Genomic DNA, 18,946 nt, shown 5'->3' on the forward strand with positions numbered 1-18,946 from the left:
TTCATAGAATCATAGACTCATAGAATATCAGGGTTGGAAGGGACCTCAGGAGGTCATCTAGTCCAACCCCCTGCTCAAAGCAGGACCAATCCCCAATCAAATCATCCCAGCCAGGGCTTTGTCAAGCCTGACCTTAAAAACTTCCAAGGAAGGAGATTCCACCACCTCCCTAGGTAACGCATTCCAGTGTTTCACCACCCTCTTAGTGAAAAAGTTTTTCCTAATATCCAACCTAAACCTCCCCCACTGCAACTTGAGACCATTACTCCTTGTCCTGTCCTCTTCTACCACTGAGAATAGTCTAGAACCATCCTCTCTGGAACCCCCTTTCAGGTAGTTAAAAGCAGCTATCAAATCCCCCCTCATTCTTCTCTTCCGTAGACTAAACATTCCCAGTTCCCTCAGCCTCTCCTCATAAGTCATGTGTTCCAGACCCCTAATCATTTTTGTTGCCCTTCACTGGACTCTCTCCAATTTATCCACATCCTTCTTGTAGTGTGGGGCCCAAAACTGGACACAGTACTCCAGATGAGGCCTCACCAATGTCAAATAGAGGGGAACGATCACGTCCCTCGATCTGCTCGCTATGCCCCTACTTATACATCCCAAAATGCCATTGGCCTTCTTGGCTACAAGGGCACACTGCTGACTCATATCCAGCTTCTCGTCCACTGTCACCCCTAGGTCCTTTTCCGCAGAACTGCTGCCTAGCCATTCGGTCCCTAGTCTGTAGCGGTGCATTGGGTTCTTCCGTCCTAAGTGCAGGACCCTGCACTTATCCTTATTGAACCTTATCAGGTTTCTTTTGGCCCAATCCTCCAATTTGTCTAGGTCCCTCTGTATCCTATCCCTGCCCTCCAGCGTATCTACCACTCCTCCCAGTTTAGTATCATCCGCAAATTTGCTGAGAGTGCAATCCACACCATCCTCCAGATCATTTATGAAGATATTGAACAAAACCGGCCCCAGGACCGACCCCTGGGGCACTCCACTTGACACCGGCTGCCAACTAGACATGGAGCCATTGATCACTACCCGTTGAGCCCGACAATCTAGCCAACTTTCTACCCACCTTATAGTGCATTCATCCAGCCCATACTTCTTTAACTTGCTGACAAGAATACTGTGGGAGACCGTGTCAAAAGCTTTGCTAAAGTCAAGAAACAATACATCCACTGCTTTCCCTTCATCCACAGAACCAGTAATCTCATCATAGAAGGCGATTAGATTAGTCAGGCATGACCTACCCTTGGTGAATCCATGCTGACTGTTCCTGATCCCTTTCCTCTCGTGTAAGTGCTTCAGGATTGATTCCTTGAGGACCTGCTCCATGATTTTTCCGGGGACTGAGGTGAGGCTGACTGGCTTGTAGTTCCCAGGATCCTCCTCCTTCCCTTTTTTAAAGATTGGCACTACATTAGCCTTTTTCCAGTCATCTGGGACTTCCCCCGTTCGCCACGAGTTTTCAAAGATAATGGCCAATGGCTCTGCAATCACATCCGCCAATTCCTTTAGCACTCTCGGATGCAACTCGTCCGGCCCCATGGACTTGTGCACGTCCAGCTTTTCTAAATAGTCCCTAACCACCTCTTTCTCCACTAAGGGCTGGCCATCTACTCCCCATGTTGTGATGCCCGGCGCAGCAGTCTGGGAGCTGACCTTGTTCGTGAAGACAGAGGCAAAAAAAGCATTGAGTACATTAGCTTTTTCCACATCCTCTGTCACTAGGTTGCCTCCCTCATTCAGTAAGGGGCCCACACTTTCCTTGGCTTTCTTCTTGTTGCCAACATACCTGAAGAAACCCTTCTTGTTACTCTTGACATCTCTTGCTAGCTGCAGCTCCAGGTGCGATTTGGCCCTCCTGATTTCATTCCTACATGCCCGAGCAGTATTTTTATACTCATCCCTGGTCATATGTCCAACCTTCCACTTCTTGTGAGCTTTTTTTTTATGTTTAAGATCCACTAGGATTTCACCATTAAGCCAAGCTGGTCGCCTGCCATATTTACTATTCTTTCGACTCATCGGGATGGTTTGTCCCTGTAACCTCAACAGGGATTCCTTGAAATACAGCCAGCTCTCCTGGACTCCTTTCCCCTTCATGTTAGTCCCCCAGGGGATCCTACCCATCCGTTCCCTGAGGGAGTCGAAGTCTGCTTTCCTGAAGTCCAGGGTCCGTATCCTGGTGCGAACCTTTCTTCCCTGCGTCAGGATCCTGAACTCGACCGACTCATGGTCACTGCCCCCCAGATTCCCATCCACTTTTGCTTCCCCCACTAATTCTTCCCAGTTTGTGAGCAGCAGGTCAAGAAAAGCTCCCCCCCTAGTTGGCTCCTCTAGCACTTGCACCAGGAAATTGTCCCCTACGCTTTCCAAAAACTTCCTGGATTATCTATGCACCACTGTATTGCTCTCCCAGCAGATATCAGGAAAATTAAAGTCACCCATGAGAACCAGGGCGTGCGATCTAGTAGCTTCTGCGAGTTGCCGGAAGAAAGCCTCATCCACCTCATCCCCCTGGTCCGGTGGTCTATAGCAGACTCCCACCACTACATCACTCTTGTTGCTCACACTTCTAAACCTAATCCATAGACATTGTTCTTGGTGCTTCACAAACACACAGAATGATGCACTCCCAAAGAGCTTACAGTCTAACAACTTCCTCTGGCCTAAGGAAACCAGACTGTGGTGTGTGTTGTGTGGCTGGACAATGTGCTGTGTGTCAGGGAAGTCCCTAAAGACCCCAGCACGCTTTCCCCAAGGCACTTCTTGCAATGTGCGATTTCCTCATTGCTGTCCCTCGATAAGGCTAATCAAATTCAGGCTTTAGGGCATTCGTTAGTTGCATGTGAGGCTCAGGAAGGAATCATAGAATCATAGAATATCAGGGTTGGAAGGGACCTCAGGAGGTCATCTAGTCCAACCCCCTGCTCAAAGCAGGACCAATCCCCAATTAAATCATCCCAGCCAGGGCTTTGTCAAGCCTGACCTTAAAAACTTCTAAGGAAGGAGACTCTACCTGCATGTATAGCACTGACCAGCTGGCTAGGTCCAGACACCTTCAAGTCCGTCTGGAGGGACCTGCTTTGAGTTGCTCTGATGGGACAAACTTGTGTGTCGCAATGTTGCGGTGTTTGGTGCTGGGAAGCGGCAGACGAATGCCATCACTGTGGATTGGGTCCTTAGTTCTTAGATAATGCATTGCGTGTTCAGATTGCTGCACAAACATGAACTGGTTAAGCTTGACAGGACCCCGGTGGTATGGCCTCGTTTGGCAAACTGTTTACGGTTCTGGTCCTCCATCGTCCGTAAAGTTTAATTTAAGGTGAAACAGGTGCAGAGAAGAGCACCCAGGAGGATCAGGGGGTAGAGGGCCTGTCTTCTGAGAGGAGACTGGAAGAGCTTGGTGTGTTTAGTTTAGCAAAAAGAAGGCTGAGGGGGGATATGATGGCTCTCTGTAAATATGCTAGTGGGTAAATAGCAGGGAGAGTGAAGAGCTATTTAAGCTAAAGGCCAGTGTTAACACACGAACAAATGGGTATAAACTGGCCATGAACCAGACTGGAAATCAGAAGAAGGTTTCTAACCACTGAGGGGTGCGGTTTTGGAACAGCCTCCCAACAGGAGTTGTGGGGCAAGCAATTAGTTCTATGAGAGAGCTTTACAAATGTATGAGTGCAATGGTATGATGGGGCTGTTTGTGGTGGTGGGGGGCAGAGCTCAAGAGCTCTGGGGCTCTCGTCCAGTTTATGTCCTACGTTCCTAAGGGTTCATGCTTCAGGGTTACAGCCAGCCAGGAAGGGATTCCCCCCCGCCCGCAATGTATTCTGGGAGGATTTTTTAATCTCCTTCCTCTGTTGCATCAGGGATGGCCACGGCTAGAGATGGGACATTGGGCAGGGAGGGCCAGGACTCTCAGGTGGCACTGAACATTCTCTCTCTCAGGTGCTTGGCAGCTGGTTCTTGTTCATGTGCTCAGGGTCCGGCTGATCGCTGTATGTGGGATCGGGCAGGAATTTCCCCCCGGTCAGGTTGGCAGGAACCTTGGGGGGTTTTCGCCTTTCCCTGCAGCATGAGGGTGGGGGTCACTTGTCACGGTTATCTGGGTACACCTCACTTATCATTTCCCTGCCATTGATGGGGCCTCAGGCACTGGTCACCTTGGTGCCCCTGTTCTCTGCCTGTGGCACGTAATAGTCTCGTCCCCTGTGGGTTGCAATACTGCGGTCTGATTTCGGTTGTTGGGTTTAGTGTGCGGGTGCTGTGTGGTGCTGGTAGCCTGTGATACACAGGAGGTCAGAGTGGTGGGTGTGTCTGGCCTTAAACTCTATGACTCTAAGGTAGGCTTTAGCCCCATTTTGCAGATTGGGAAACTGAGGTACAGAAAGACAAACTGACTTGCCCCAAGATGCATGGTGAGCCATTGACATTGGGACTCAGGAGGTACTGTGTTCATTTCCATAGACCACGCAGCCTCTTATCACCACTACGTTATGGCAGGAACTCAGTCGCAGTCTACTGCAGCGTTGTGAAGTGGTGTGATGAGATCCCTCGGGTGTGGTGGGACATCACGACCTTGCAGCTCAACATTGTATCGTGATGAGCCTGAAAGTTCTATTCTGGGACCCTTCAATGTCCTGGAGCATTCAGCTTGTTGGGTGCAGGATCCTCCTCCTCAGCAATTAGGAGAGCCCCCAAAAAAACATCATCCGCACTTCGCCCCCCCCCCCCAACTCCACTGTCAAAATGCTGGACGAAACCGCAATGGATACTGCACCCAACCCTAAGCCTGGAGCAGGTGTGATGGGGCGTTTGCTTCAGGGGCTACCAGAGGGAATCCCATGTATCTGTTCCCTGGATAGATAATAGACTTTTCTGCTTTCTTTAGAGTTTCTTTGAAGGCTGGGATGCATCCAAGAAGAAAGACAAGACCAAAGGGAGGCAGGATCACATGCCAACCTGTAAGTGTCTGAGACAAAGGCTTTAAAAACAACAGAAAAACCTGCCTGCCTAATATTGGAATGCTTTGAAACCTCTGCAAAGTCTCTCCTAGCAACGCACAGGTGACAGGGGTGCGGAGGGGTGATGGGCTGGTGCACAACAGGTGAACGGGCTGGCCTCTTCACTCCATGGACCTAGGTTGTGCTTTGCTCTTGGGTGTTGTCCCGGTTGTTGGTTTCATTTCTGTCCCTTTCAGAGATTTGCTTCACAGAACCTCACCCCAGCAGAGGCCCAGGCATCACGAATGAGGTGCACTGGCAGAGCCGTGTGTGGGGAGTAGCTGGGAAGCGAGGGGCGCTAGGTCGTGACAGTTGTGCACAGCCGAGTTGTGCAATGGGCTGGGGCAGGACTGGAACAGGAAGGCTCAGGACACTAGCAGGGCTGTCTTGGGAGAGCACATCTGGAATAACGGGGTGAGCCAGGGCAGGACGGAGAAGAGCTGGCAAAGCTTTGCAGAGCGGCTGGCTGTGGAGCAGAATAACTGTGGCCAGTCAGGCCAGGATTGGGGGGCGGGGCAGCTTCCCCGCGGGGTAAAATCTATCAAATTCATTGGGGGGAAGAAGCCGAGCGAATGTGTTGGGCTGGTGGAGTGCAGCAGCTATCCCCGTGCTCGGGGCACTTTGTCTATGGGGTGCAGTTTCCATTCATTCTGTGCCTTTGAGTCTAGCTCACGGGCTGGAGTTGCGTGCAACACTGGCTCCTGTGGCCTTGAGAGACCCTACTAGTATAGGTTTCAGAGTAGCAGCCGTGTTAGTCTGTATTCGCAAAAAGAAAAGGAGGACTTGTGGCACCTTAGAGACTAACCAATTTATTTGAGCATGAGCTTTCGTGAGCTACAGCTCACTTCATCGGATGCATTACTAGTATAGGACACGTTTAGTGGTGCTCAAAGGCTATGGACAAGTTGGGCCCCACGGCGCTAGATGCTGTACAAACACTTATTGCTATTAATTAATACCTAACTCTTATACGGCCATTTTCCTGCCCCAGGGAGCTTACAGGGTAAGAAAATAGACAGATGTGGACACGATAAACACGCTAAGGTTAAGCGATTGGCTCTTAAAGAACAGAAGAGACCGGAAAGGCTTGTTTCTGCCGGAGTCCTAGTGCTTTACTCCTCTGGCATGATTCCATGGCCAGGTCCCTACCCCGACAGCCAGGGTACGTTCCACTAGCGTGACCACCTTTTCAAAATACAAAACTGGGACACATGCAGGAGCCCTGCCTCCTCCGTGCCCCTGGTCCTGCTCCTCCTCTTCCCCCAAGTCCCTGGACAGCCCAGAAGTCGGAGCCAGGCCATGGTAAGAGCCGCCTAGGGAGCCTGGGGCACTATAGGGAACCCTGCACCCTCCACTGCCCCGGATGGTGGGCTGGGGTGCCCAAAAGCAGCCCCTGGTCTGTGTCCCTGCCCCCCGGGGGTGCACTGCCCAGGGCAGGTGGAGGGTCCGGGACTCCGGGGCTCCCCACAGCGGCCCAGGCTCCCTGCATGGTTCATACTACTGCCTGGCTCTGGCTTTTGGCCTGGCCAGGGGCGGGGTCTCAGGGGCCAGAGGAGGAGCAGAAGGTGGGGCCTCGTGGCAAGGTGGGGCTAAGGCCCACATCAGCCCCCACCACCAGGAAAAGGCGGGCTCCACCTCTGAGCCTTGGGCCGACATGGAGCAGCGCCACAGGGCATCTGTGACAAATGGTGACCCAGAGTCATTCTGCCAGAGGCCACGCTGTGCAAAGCTCAGGGGAGAGATTCGTGTTTCCCAGTCTAGGGCTGCGATGGAATTCCCATCGTCCCCCAGGGGCCAGTATTCCCATAGCAGTGAAGCATTGCAAGGCCATGTCCCAATGCAGTGCAGTCCCTTATAAACGCAACGTCTTCCCCGCATTCCTCTCTCCATTGCAAACCCCCAAAGGAACGCAGGAGGGGTGCTTTTCTGTGCTGCAGGCTCATAAGGAAAATGGGCTGGACCTGTGGATTTTGTGACATCCAGGCCAATTCTTTCGTGGATAGAAATTCAGTCAGGAGGCTGAGTATGGGGCTAACCCTAGGACGTACTGGTTTATACCAACCCACCAGCCCCCTCCCAAAGAACCTCCTTGCTCTGTCTGCTGCCCCACTTTGGGGATAGGGGAGGGTATGTCAGGGGGAGACCTGCCCCAGTGCTTATCACCTTGCTGTGATTTAGCGGGGGGTGATGCGGGGTGCACCCCAGGGTGGGGGACAAAAAGTGTATCAAAACCCAGCCAAAGCTGTATCACCGCATTGAGGCTGCTCTGAAATACCTTCCCCCAGTTATTTTTATTGCTTCTAAATATATCTGGCTCCTCTCTCTGCTGTGCAAATTGCTGCTGGTTGTTCACACGGCTGCAGAGTGGGAGCAAATTGTGTCAAGCGTGTCACAGAGGCCAACCGCAGGCGCCTCTGCTCTGCGGGAGGGGGAGAGGAGGACTCTCAACTCCTCCCTGCTCACACACCCTCTTTCTGCCCCTGGCAGCAGGTGAGTTTGCCCACCCCTTTCTAATTCAGGGGTGGGCAAACTACAGCCCGGGGGCCACATTCGGCCCTTCAGTTGTTTTAATCAGCCCTCGAGCTCCTGCTGGAGAGTGGGGTCAGGGGCTTGCCCTGTTCCGCATGTGCCGTGGCTCCCGGAGGCAGCGGCATGTCTACGTTCCGGCTCCTATGCATAGGGGCAGCCAGGGGGCTCTGCACGCTGCCCCCACCCCAAGCGTCACCCCCGCAGCTCCCATTAGCCGGGAACTGCAGCCAATGGGAGCTGCAAGGGTGGCATCTGTGGACAGGGCAGCCCGCACAGCCACCTGGCCATGCCTGGGCATCGATGGAGGCAGGATTGGAATAGCAGGGGGCTACGGGTCAGGAGTGAGGGATACCGATGGGGGTAGGATTGGAATAGCAGGGGGCTATTGGTCAGGTGTGAGGCATTGATGGGGGCAGGGAAGGGGACAGAACTGGAATAGCAGGGGGGCTATGGGTCCAGAGCAAGGGACATCGGTGGGGCTTGGGGTGGAGGAGAGGCAGGACTGGAGTAGCAGGGGGCTGCGGATCAGGAGTGAGCGACATCAGCAGATCTTTGATAAGAAGCTGCGTTCCCCCAAGGGGAGTGCTCAGAAGGGCACAGAGAGCTGGGCTGGAGCCGTGCAGGGACCATGGGCCGTTGTCTCCATGCCTGCCGCCCCCTTTCTGCACTGTCACAGCCTCTTTGTCTGACTTGCTCTCCAGATGACCGACATCGAGTCAAGCTGCACCCACTGCTCGGGGACCCCAATTCGGATTACATCAACGCTAACTACATCGACGTGAGTACTCGGGGGGCTCTGGGACCGACCTCGGCGTCCCCACAGTGTGCTCGCGGGGGGATAGGAGAGGCGGCGTGTGGACCTCGCAGCATCTGTGTGTGGCCATGCATGTTCTGCAAGGGATGGTTCTGCAAATCCGAGCAGCGCGTGGAGGGAGGTGGGATCCCCCGGGAGGAATGTCCGGAGGTTTGACTAACTAACCCACCGCACCCTGCATGACAGGGCCCAGGGCCCAGCACAACTCTGCTCCCACAGCCTGCCCGATGTGTGTTCTTTGGTTCTTGCTATTCCTCCCAGCAGTGCCCCAGTATCCCATCTCCCCCTTCTGCTCCTCTCTCTCTCTCTCATTCATTCCCTCTTTCCTCTGTGGTCTTTTCCTCCCCACCCCATGGACCAAGCTCTATACCTGTGTGTGGAGGGCACCAGAAATGGAATATCAGGGGAAACGCCAGGTCAGGCGGAGGGGCACAGGCAGGGCTGGGTGGGGAGCCCAGGGCTGGGGTGATGGGGTATCCAGTGGGTCAGCCTGAGGGCACAGGCAGGGCTGGGTGGGGAGCCCATGGACTGATGGAGTATCCAGTGGGTCGAGCTGAGGGCAGAGGCAGGGCTGGGTGGGGAGCCCAGGGCTGGGGTGATGGGGTATCATAGAATCATAGAATATCAGGGCTGGAAGGGACCTCAGGAGGTCATCTAGTCCAACCCCCTACTCAAAGCAGGACCGATCCCCAATTAAATCATCCCAGCCAGGGCTTTGTCAAGCCTGACCTTAAAAACTTCTAAGGAAGGAGATTCCACCACCTCCCTAGGTAACGCATTCCAGTGTTTCACCACCCTCCTAGTGAAAAAGTTTTTCCTAATATCCAACCTAAACCTCCCCCACTGCAACTTGAGACCATTACTCCTTGTTCTGTCATCCGCTACCACTGAGAACAGTCTAGAGCCATCCTCTTTGGAACCCCCTTTCAGGTAGTTGAAAGCAGCTATCAAATCCCCCCTCATTCTTCTCTTCTGCAGACTAAACATCCCCAGTTCCCTCAGCCTCTCCTCATAAGTCATGTGTTCCAGTCCCCTAATCATTTTTATTGCCCTCCGCTGGACTCTTTCCAATTTTTCCACATCCTTCTTGTAGTGTGGGGCCCAAAACTGGACACAGTACTCCAGATGAGGAGTATCCAGTGGGTCAGGCTGAGGGCAGAGGCAGGGCTGGGTGGGGAGCCCAGGGCTGGGGCAATGGGGTATCCAGTGGATCAGGCTGAGGGCACAGGCAGGGCTGGGTGGGGAGCCCAGGGCTGGGGTGATGGGGTATCCAGTGGGCAGTGGCGTAGCTGGGGGGGAGCGGGGCAGCGGCCGCTCCCCCACTGAGCACAAGTGGCGCATTGTGAATGTCTTGGCCCCTTTTAAATTTTCCCCTGTGGAGGGAACAAGGGGAGCGATCCCCAAAAAAGGCGCCGCCCGCTGTGGTACTTCTACTCCCCCGGCAGCGGGACCTTCAGTGCAGCTGCAGACACCCGGCGCGAGTGAGGCCGGCCCCCGGCGCACCGCCGGGGGAGTAAAAGTGCTGCGGCGGGTGGCACCTCTTCTTTGGATCGCTCCCCCTGTTCCCTCCACCGGGCTACGCAGCTGCCAGTGGGTCAGGCCGAGGGACACAAGCAGGGCTGGGTGGGGAGCCGAGGGCTGGAGTAATCTGGGAAGGGTGCATGGGCAGGGTGATGGGGGAATCTGTCCTGGATCATGCCAGATGTATCCATCCCTCGAGTCATTTGCATGGGAATTAGTCCAACCTCAGTCCATAGATTATTATATGAAGCGCCGCAGTGGTTCTCCTGGGCCTGCCAGCACTGCTCAGTTTGCAGCGAGAGCCTGGCAAACCTGGGGGCTCACACAGAACTTCTTTGGCAAGTTCTTTCCTGAACCGGAGCCAAGGCCCCTCGTTCCCCACCTCCCCATCGCAGCTGGGTGTCCCCCCAGCTGAGCAATGCCCCTATAGGGTCTAGGGGGATGGGCTGTCCCAGTTAGTTCATTCTGCCCGGCTGATCCAATGGGATAGCAGGAGCAACGCTGAGTCCCCCATGGGCCGTTGCTGCTGCTTCTTTTCTCTGCTGTCTGTCATCTGTGACCCGTTCCCATGGCTGCCGTGTTCTAATCCATCTCTTGGACTGTACCTTACTAATCTTCCTGTCTCTGGTCTCTTTTTCTTTTCAACTTGTGTCCGATTGGGATCATTAAGATTCGGATAAACCGAGAAGTAAGTAGCCTGTATCCCTCTCCTCACTTTTCCCCCCACTTTCCTTTACTCCTCCCAAGACACCAACCTGGGGACTTCCTTCCAGCGTGTGCTCTGGCCCTGATGCAAGTGGGGTAGATGTGTACAGGTGCCTGTTAGATGGCACTCAACTGCCCCTCAGGAGGTTCAAGTCCTGCCTCTTACAGAGACTGCTTGTGTGACCTGGGAATCAGGCCCAGCAATAGCACATGGGTACAGTGGAGCGGTGGCCATAGGAGCAGGCAGAGAGGACTGTATTGTCATCGGCACTGAGGCCTTGGTTACGTGGGAAAGGTTTTTCGGTGTGACTTCAAACCGGTGCAGTGCTACAGGTCTGTCTCTCCGGCAGACACGCGAGGGCTGCTTTTGGTTTAGCTTACGGAGCTTGGAAAGAAGGTTAAACTAAACAAATGATCCAAAAGAAGCTGCTCGTTTTTTAAATCAAGCTGGGATGTTTTTCTAAAGCTCTGCGCAAGGGAGTGTCTTGGGGCAGGTCTCTGGCTTGTGTTCCACAGGGGGTCAGGCTAGGTGATCCCAGTGGTGATCTAGCCTTGGAACCTATGAGTCAGTACTGGAATAAGCATGTCCACACAGGACTAGCAGGGACCTCTTGGATCCTGGAGTCCAGCCCCCTCCTATCACAGGCACCCCATCATATCTGCCTGGATAACTCCACCTGTATCACGCTGTCCCACGCTGTCCCACGCTGACAAGGCTCTTTACAGCCCTGGAGCAGCTAGAGAGGCCTGTGCACCAGTGAGAATCAGGCTGGCTCAGTGTCTCCCCTTCTGCAGCCTGATGGAGCCGGGCGGGTTTATTTGTATGTCTGCCCATCAGTCTGGCTGTCGGAAGGTTTTGTGTTTTTATTTCCTTATCGATCTCCAGCAATTGCATCATTAAAGCATGGTCAAGGCAGCTTCCCCCATACCAGCAAACTGACCCCTGGAAACAAACCCTGCTGAAATTGCACATGATGGGTCTGCAGCTGGAGCCCTCCTGGTTCTGTTATTGGCCTTGTTAAGATTTGCTCTGGTGTTTGGGCTGACACTTCCCTACTCAGAGTTAGTAATGTTTGCAGTAACTGGCTCAGATGAATGAGGAGTGTGGGCCATTACCCGGGTCCACATGGCTGCTTCGGACTGGGATATTATTAATAGGGCTCTCACGGTGACATTACCCACAGCCTCAAATGTTTGTCGGCGCCAGTTGTGTAAGCAGGAAGCCTCTGACCAAGGCACCTGGCCTCTGAATGCCAGGCCAGGGCTTTGATTGTCTCTCTGGCTTCTGTGCTGTGGACACAGCCCATCTGTAAGTAGAAGGGGCCAGATGAGTGGCTTCCGACAGCAAATTGGAGTAGAGAACGGGGCAGAGGGGGTCACAGAGTCTGCTCCAGCATGTTGGTGGGGTGACCTTGAGGGATTCTACAGTGAAATCTCTCTCTCCTCCACCCCCCTCTTTTGAGGTCTTGTTTCCCCCCTTGCACTCCTCTTCCCCACTTGACCCGTTTTCAAATTCCTTTCCCCCACCCCTCGGATTGCTCGTCTCTCCCCTTTTCCAAGTCCTCTTTACTCCCTTCCCCGTTCACCCCCTGTCCATTCCTCCTCATTCTTTATAGTTCCCAGCCCTCTCCCTTCTCTCCCCGTCCCTGCGGAAAGGGGGCTGCTCTCGCACTACTGCCTACCCCGTAGCTACTGAGAGAGGAATTCCCCAGGGTCATGCCCATGTGCCAAACACCTCTCAGGGGTGGTGTAGGAAGACTTAATCCTGCTTCAGCATAAGGGGATGGTCTAGATGGTCTCTTGAGGTCCTGTCCAGCCCTACATTTCTATGGCTACGTCCCCACTTGGTGCTCCGGGTGTGATCCCCAGCTAACACGTACTTGTGTGAACTCTCACCTAGCTAGTGCGCTAGAAATAGTTGTGTAGCCGTGGTTGCACAGGCAGCAGTGACAGGGGCTAGCCGCCCCAAGGATATATCCGTGGGGTCTGGGCGGGTTTGTACTCGGGCCAGCCAGTTCCTCCGCTGACATGGCTGTCTATGCAAGCTGGGCATCACGCCGTCAGCTCCTGATGTAGACAGAATCTAGGGGATGATGTCACAAAGCCCCCGCCCCCCTCGAGGGTGTCTCTGGAGTTTGCCTAGCATCCTTATTGGCGTGAAGTGGGGGTGCTTGTTGATCCTGGCTGGGAACCTGTGTTTAAGGAAGGTTGTGTCTGGGGGCTTTCAGCTGAGAGTGGCCTTTAGAGAACGCAACAAGCCCCAGGTCTGGCCAGCTGGAAACTCTTAGCTTATCTGGGGCATGGAGCGTCAGGGAGTCTCGGATCGAAGCCAGGCGTCCTACTGACTAGCCTCCTCCTGGCCTCAGAGTGCAGTCAGTCTCTCTCAGCCTGGCATTGTCTGGGACCCAGGAGAGTTCTGAGCAAGAGGTTTTATGCCCAGTACAAATACCCGTGTTCAGAGGATGGTGTTTGTTCGGAGATCACTGCAGGGGAAATCTCACCGGCCTGAGCCTTCCCCCTGCCCGGAGAAATACATAGGGATGCCAAGTAGTCACTCTGTGCCATGGGCTTTACCCTCTCCCCATGGTCCAGTCCTCTGGTGAGCTGGCCATCAACTTGGTCAATAGGAACAGGGTCTCATGGCAACCCCCACTGAGGGTGGCTCATCAGCTGTGTCTCAACCAGATTTCCTTCCCTAGAGGTTTAACAGAATCTTGTTCCATTACAGGGTTACCACAGATCCAACCACTTCATAGCCACTCAAGGTAAAGTGCCTTCGAGCTCCTGGCTTTGTCTTTCATTCTCTGCCTCTCCCAGGGCCATTGGGCAGACAGTGCTCGGGGGTCCAGTGACCTGCAGCTTTCCCCCCAGGGGATGTGGTTTGTAATGTGGAGATTAAATCCGTGGTTCAGTGCAGGGTGGGCTGGAGACTGGGCTTTCTGATCCCAGCCCATTAGCACCAAACCAAATGCCGGCTGGAAATTCCCTACTGAATAACAATCACTTGCAATCCTCGCGCACAGCTCCATTCTCCCTGCAGGATGCCCGGGGCCTTTGCAGGCCAAATGGGGCACAGAAACACTACAGAGTTATTTAGGCCTGATCCGAAGCACGTTGAAGTTAATGGAAAGACTCCAGTTGACTTCAGTGGCCTTTGGCTCAGTCCCAAAATGGAAACGACTACCGGGTCTGATTGAAATGGCGACCAATGAACTGGATTCTCTGTGAAGGGACCTTCCATTCTCATTGGCTAGGGGCTATGTCAGGGGACAAGAGGTGGGCTTCCTTAATCCTTTCATCCCAACACAACACTTCAGTGGCTCACCAGGACTGTGCTCAGATCCAAGGGTTCCAGCTATCACAACCAGCCCTGCAATTATAAATGAGTTCACACAGGTCAGTGCTCAGGAGCAACCCTACCATAACATGAGATGCAAAGCTAGCGCCCACGGGCAGCCTTGTCAGCAACCCTACCATAACAAACCGGTGTGCACAGCCCACCTCTCATGTGCAGCTCTACAATGGCAAGGCAGTGCACGCAGTTCCAAAACCCACATGCAGCCTTGCAAGAAAAAAAAATTGCTGCCTGCAACCCCACTGCAGGCAGGCAACCCTACAATAACAAACCGGTGTGCACACCTCAGTGCCCACAAGTGGCACTGTAATAACAAGCCAGTGTGAGCAGCCCACCACTCACATGCAACCCTACAATAACAAGAGAAAATGTTGTCAGCAGGGGAAGATACCATTTCAGTGAGGAGAGACATTTTAGCTTCAGACTCCCAAGGGGTTTTATTTACCAAAAAAAGTGAACAGGGGGAAAGGGAAATAGCATGATATTGAGACTGGAAGCTCGTCAGAGCCAGGTCTGTTTGTTGGTATATGTCTATACAGATCCTAACCCACTGGGGACCTGATCTCGGGGAGGCATAGTGGGATCTGAGGATAGTGGTTTCCTCTATGGGGTCTCAGTTCTTTTCCTCTTTGTCCCCCAGGCCCCAAGCAGGAAATGGTATATGATTTCTGGCGCATGGTGTGGCAGGAGCACTGTTCCAGCATCGTGATGGTCACCAAGCTGGTGGAGGTGGGAAGGGTAAGGGACCAGTCCCATTCCGCTCCCCGACAGCTTTGGCTCTGCTAGGGCCCGTCCTCCCACGGTGCTACAACGTGGTCTGTTTGCTTGTGGCAGGTCAAGTGTTCCAAGTACTGGCCTGACGACTCCGAGATGTACGGAGACATCAAAATCACCCTGGTCAAATCGGAGATGCTGGCGGAATATGCCGTCCGGACGTTCGCCCTGGAGAGGGTAAGTGCCTGCGTTGTGCTTGCTCATCCCTCATCCCTGTGGATGCAGGAGGCCTGTTCTATCCCAGGTTAGGTTGCTCTCTGGCTTGTATCAGATAATCCCCTGTGCTTCCCAGGGAAGGGGATGCTGCCAGCAAGCAAAGTCTGCAAGCACTTTGCAGATGCCAGGGGCCAGGCTAATCCAGGGACTGACAGGCAGAGAGCTGCCACCATGCATGTGCATCTAGAGCCCCGCAAACAAACCATGCTCTCATAAACAGCAGTGTAAACCTGGAGTAACTGCATTGACTTCACTGGAGTCATTCTGGATTACACTAGGGTATATGAGAGCAGAATTTGGCCCAGGATGCTGGGGTTGGTCTTGATATGCTGAAGTGGGTTAGTTGTTCACCAAGGGCCTGAACCAAAGCCTAATTCAGTCAGTGGACAGACTCCCATTGACTTCAATGGGCTTGGGGTCAGGTCTGTAAGGATGAACTGGTTGGAGTACCCAATACAAGACCGAAGGACCTCCACTCCCTCTCTGGCCAGGGCAGCATCGCTCCTTACAGTACATTCTGTAGAAAAATTGGAAAGAGTCCAGCAGAGAGCAAAAAAATGATTAGGGGACTGGAACACATGACTTATGAGGAGAGGCTGAGGGAACTGGGATTATTTAGTCTGCAGAAAAGAAGAATGAGGGGGGATTTGATAGCTGCTTTCCACTACCTGAAAGGGGGGTTCCAAAGAGGATGGATCTAGACTGTTCTCAGTGATGGCAGGTGACAGAACAAGGAGTAATCATCTCAAGTTGCAGTGGGGGAGGTTTAGGTTGGATATTAGGAAAAACTATTTCACTAGGAGGGTGGTGAAACACTGGAATGCGTTACCTAGGGAGGTGGTGGAATCTCCTTCCTTAGAGGTTTTTAAGGTCAGGCTTAAAGCCCTGGCTGGGATGATTTAGATGGGGATTAGGTTCTGCTTTGAGCTAGATGGGCTAGATGACCTCCTGAGGTCCCTTCCAACCCTGGTGGTCAATGATTCTATGATTGTCCTGGGCTGTGTCCTGGCCCATTTAAATGCCCCAAACAGTGGGGCTTCCCCCTCTTCTCCTAGGGAGCCTATTTTTCTGTCCGCTCCATCTCACCTTAGGAAGATTGCTATTTGCTTGCTGTTCAGTGTGAGTTTCCCATGGCTCAGTTGCACCCCAAAACTCGTAGTGAGACTCTCTGTACCCCACTCCAAGCCATGCGCTGTGTCTCTGGTGCTCATGGCCGTCAGGCAGTAGGAGCCGTGCTCCGGGCAGGCTGGGTAGAACTGCTCGTTATTTACATGGTCACTGTTGATCGTCTAATTTTAGGGTAAGCACCATGTAATTGCAGAGGGAATGAACGATTGTTTCCATCCTCTAGTGTGGAGTGCAGGTTGCATGGCAATTACTGTACGGTACGGTACCTTGGGATATAACAAGTGTAATGTACCCCCTAATCTGCAGGAACACGAAATTACTGTCTCGTTATGAGCTAGGTATCAAACAGCTTCCTGGAAATGAGTGCATTCATTACCAGGCCATTCCTTGGTGCCCCGGAGGCCTGTGCAGAAGGGCTTCTTATCAGACGGGTTGTCTGTTTTTAACCCCATCATCGCTGACGGAAAAAGAGCTGAGACTATGTGGCTGTAGGGTACCAGGAACATCTGTCATAGAATCATAGAATCTCATAGAATCATAGAATATCAGGGTTGGAAGGGACCTCAGGAGGTCATCTAGTCCAACCCCCTGCTCAAAGCAGGACCAATCCCCAATTAAATCATCCCAGCCAGGGCTTCGTCAAGCCTGACCTTAAAAACTTCTAAGGAAGGAGATTGTGCCACCTCCCTAGGTAACGCATTCCAGTGTTTCACCACCCTCCTAGTGAAAAAGTTTTTCCTAATATCCAACCTAAACCTCCCCCACTGCAACTTGAGACCATTACTCCTTGTCCTGTCCTCTTCTACCACTGAGAACAGTCTAGAACCATCCTCTCTGGAACCACCTCTCAGGTAGTTGAAAGCAGCTATCAAATCCCCCCTCATTCTTCTCTTCTGCAGACTAAACAATCCCAGTTCCCTCAGCCTCTCCTCATAAGTCATGTGTTCCAGACCCCTAATCATTTTTGTTGCCCTTCGCTGGACTCTCTCCAATTTATCCACGTCCTTCTTGTAGTGTGGGGCCCAAAACTGGACACAGTACTCCAGATGAGGCCTCACCAATGTCGAATAGAGGGGAACGATCACGTCCCTCGATCTGCTCGCTATGCCCCTACTTATACATCCCAAAATGCCATTGGCCTTCTTGGCTACAAGGGCACACTGCTGACTCATATCCAGCTTCTCGTCCACTGTCACCCCTAGGTCCTTTTCCGCAGAACTGCTGCCTAGCCATTCGGTCCCTAGTCTGTAGTTGTGCATTGGGTTCTTCCGTCCTAAGTGCAGGACCCTGCACTTATCCTTATTGAACCTCATCAGATTTCTTTTGGCCCAATCCTCCAATTTGTCTAGGTCCCTCTGTATCCTATCCCTGCCCTCCAGCGTATCTACCACTCCTCCCAGTTTAGTATCATCCGCAAATTTGCTGAGAGTGCAATCCACACCATCCTCCAGATCATTTATGAAGATATTGAACAAAACTGGCCCCAGGACCGACCCCTGGGGCACTCCACTTGACACCGGCTGCCAACTAGACATGGAGCCATTGATCACTACCCGTTGAGCCCGACAATCTAGCCAACTTTCTACCCACCTTTATAGTGCATTCATCCAGCCCATACTTCTTTAACTTGCTGGCAAGAATACTGTGGGAGACCGTGTCAAAAGCTTTGCTAAAGTCAAGAAACAATACATCCACTGCTTTCCCTTCATCCACAGAACCAGTAATCTCATCATAGAAGGCGATTAGATTAGTCAGGCATGACCTACCCTTGGTGAATCCATGCTGACTGTTCCTGATCACTTTCCTCTCGTGTAAGTGCTTCAGGATTGATTCCTTGAGGACCTGCTCCATGATTTTTCCAGGGACTGAGGTGAGGCTGACTGGCCTGTAGTTCCCAGGATCCTCCTTCTTCCCTTTTTTAAAGATTGGCACTACATTAGCCTTTTTCCAGTCATCCGGGACTTCCCCCGTTCGCCACGAGTTTTCAAAGACAATGGCCAATGGCTCTGCAATCACAGCCACCAATTCCTTTAGCACTCTCGGATGCAACTCGTCCGGCCCCATGGACTTGTGCACGTCCAGCTTTTCTAAATAGTCCCTAACCACCTCTTTCTCCACTGAGGGCTGGCCATCTACTCCCCATGTTGTGATGCCCAGCGCAGCAGTCTGGGAGCTGTCCTTGTTAGTGAAGACAGAGGCAAAAAAAGCATTGAGCACATTAGCTTTTTCCACATCCTCTGTCACTAGGTTGCCTCCCTCATTCAGTAAGGGGCCCACACTTTCCTTGGCTTTCTTCTTGTTGCCAACATACCTGAAAAAACCCTTCTTGTTACTCTTGACATCTCTTGCTAGCTGCAGCTCCAGGTGCGATTTGGCCCTCCTGATTTCATTCCTACATGCCCGAGCAATATTTTTATACTCTTCCCTGGTCATATGTCCAACCTTCCACTTCTTGTAAGCTTCTTTTTTATGTTTAAGATCCGCTAGGATTTCACCGTTAAGCCAAGCTGGTCGCCTGCCATATTTACTATTCTTTCGACTCATCGGGACGGTTTGTCCCTGTAACCTCAACAGGGATTCCTTGAAATACAGCCAGCTCTCCTGGACTCCTTTCCCCTTCATGTTAGTCCCCCAGGGGATCCTACCCATCCGTTTCCTGAGGGAGTCGAAGTCTGCTTTCCTGAAGTCCAGAGTCCGTATCCTGCTGCTTACCTTTCTTCCCTGTGTCAGGATCCTGAACTCAACCAACTCATGGTCACTGCCTCCCCGATTCCCATCCACTTTTGCTTCCCCCACTAATTCTTCCCTGTTTGTGAGCAGCAGGTCAAGAAAAGCTCCCCCCCAGTTGGCTCCTCTAGCACTTGCACCAGGAAATTGTCCCCTACGCTTTCCAAAAACTTCCTG

At 52.8% G+C, this 18,946-nt stretch overlaps 1 protein-coding gene across 6 annotated transcripts in view; it reads left to right on the plus strand.

Annotated features, from left to right (window-relative positions):
• Positions 1 to 18,946, plus strand: part of PTPRU (protein tyrosine phosphatase receptor type U) — a 309,921-nt gene that overhangs the window by 250,332 nt on the left and 40,643 nt on the right. For 4 of the 6 annotated variants that reach the window (XM_074934544.1, XM_074934543.1, XM_074934547.1 and 1 more), the window contains 6 exons: positions 4,889 to 4,961; positions 8,231 to 8,307; positions 10,535 to 10,552; positions 13,298 to 13,334; positions 14,565 to 14,662; positions 14,759 to 14,875. In XM_074934544.1, the coding sequence (XP_074790645.1) occupies positions 4,889 to 4,961; positions 8,231 to 8,307; positions 10,535 to 10,552; positions 13,298 to 13,334; positions 14,565 to 14,662; positions 14,759 to 14,875 (420 nt within the window). The remainder of the gene's footprint in view (positions 1 to 4,888; positions 4,962 to 8,230; positions 8,308 to 10,534; positions 10,553 to 13,297; positions 13,335 to 14,564; positions 14,663 to 14,758; positions 14,876 to 18,946) is intronic. The other 2 variants (XM_074934545.1, XM_074934548.1) reach the window with 1 other exon arrangement.

This window comes from Natator depressus, chromosome 19 (genome assembly GCF_965152275.1).
Source record: "Natator depressus isolate rNatDep1 chromosome 19, rNatDep2.hap1, whole genome shotgun sequence".
NCBI classification, from domain to species: Eukaryota; Metazoa; Chordata; order Testudines; family Cheloniidae; genus Natator; species Natator depressus.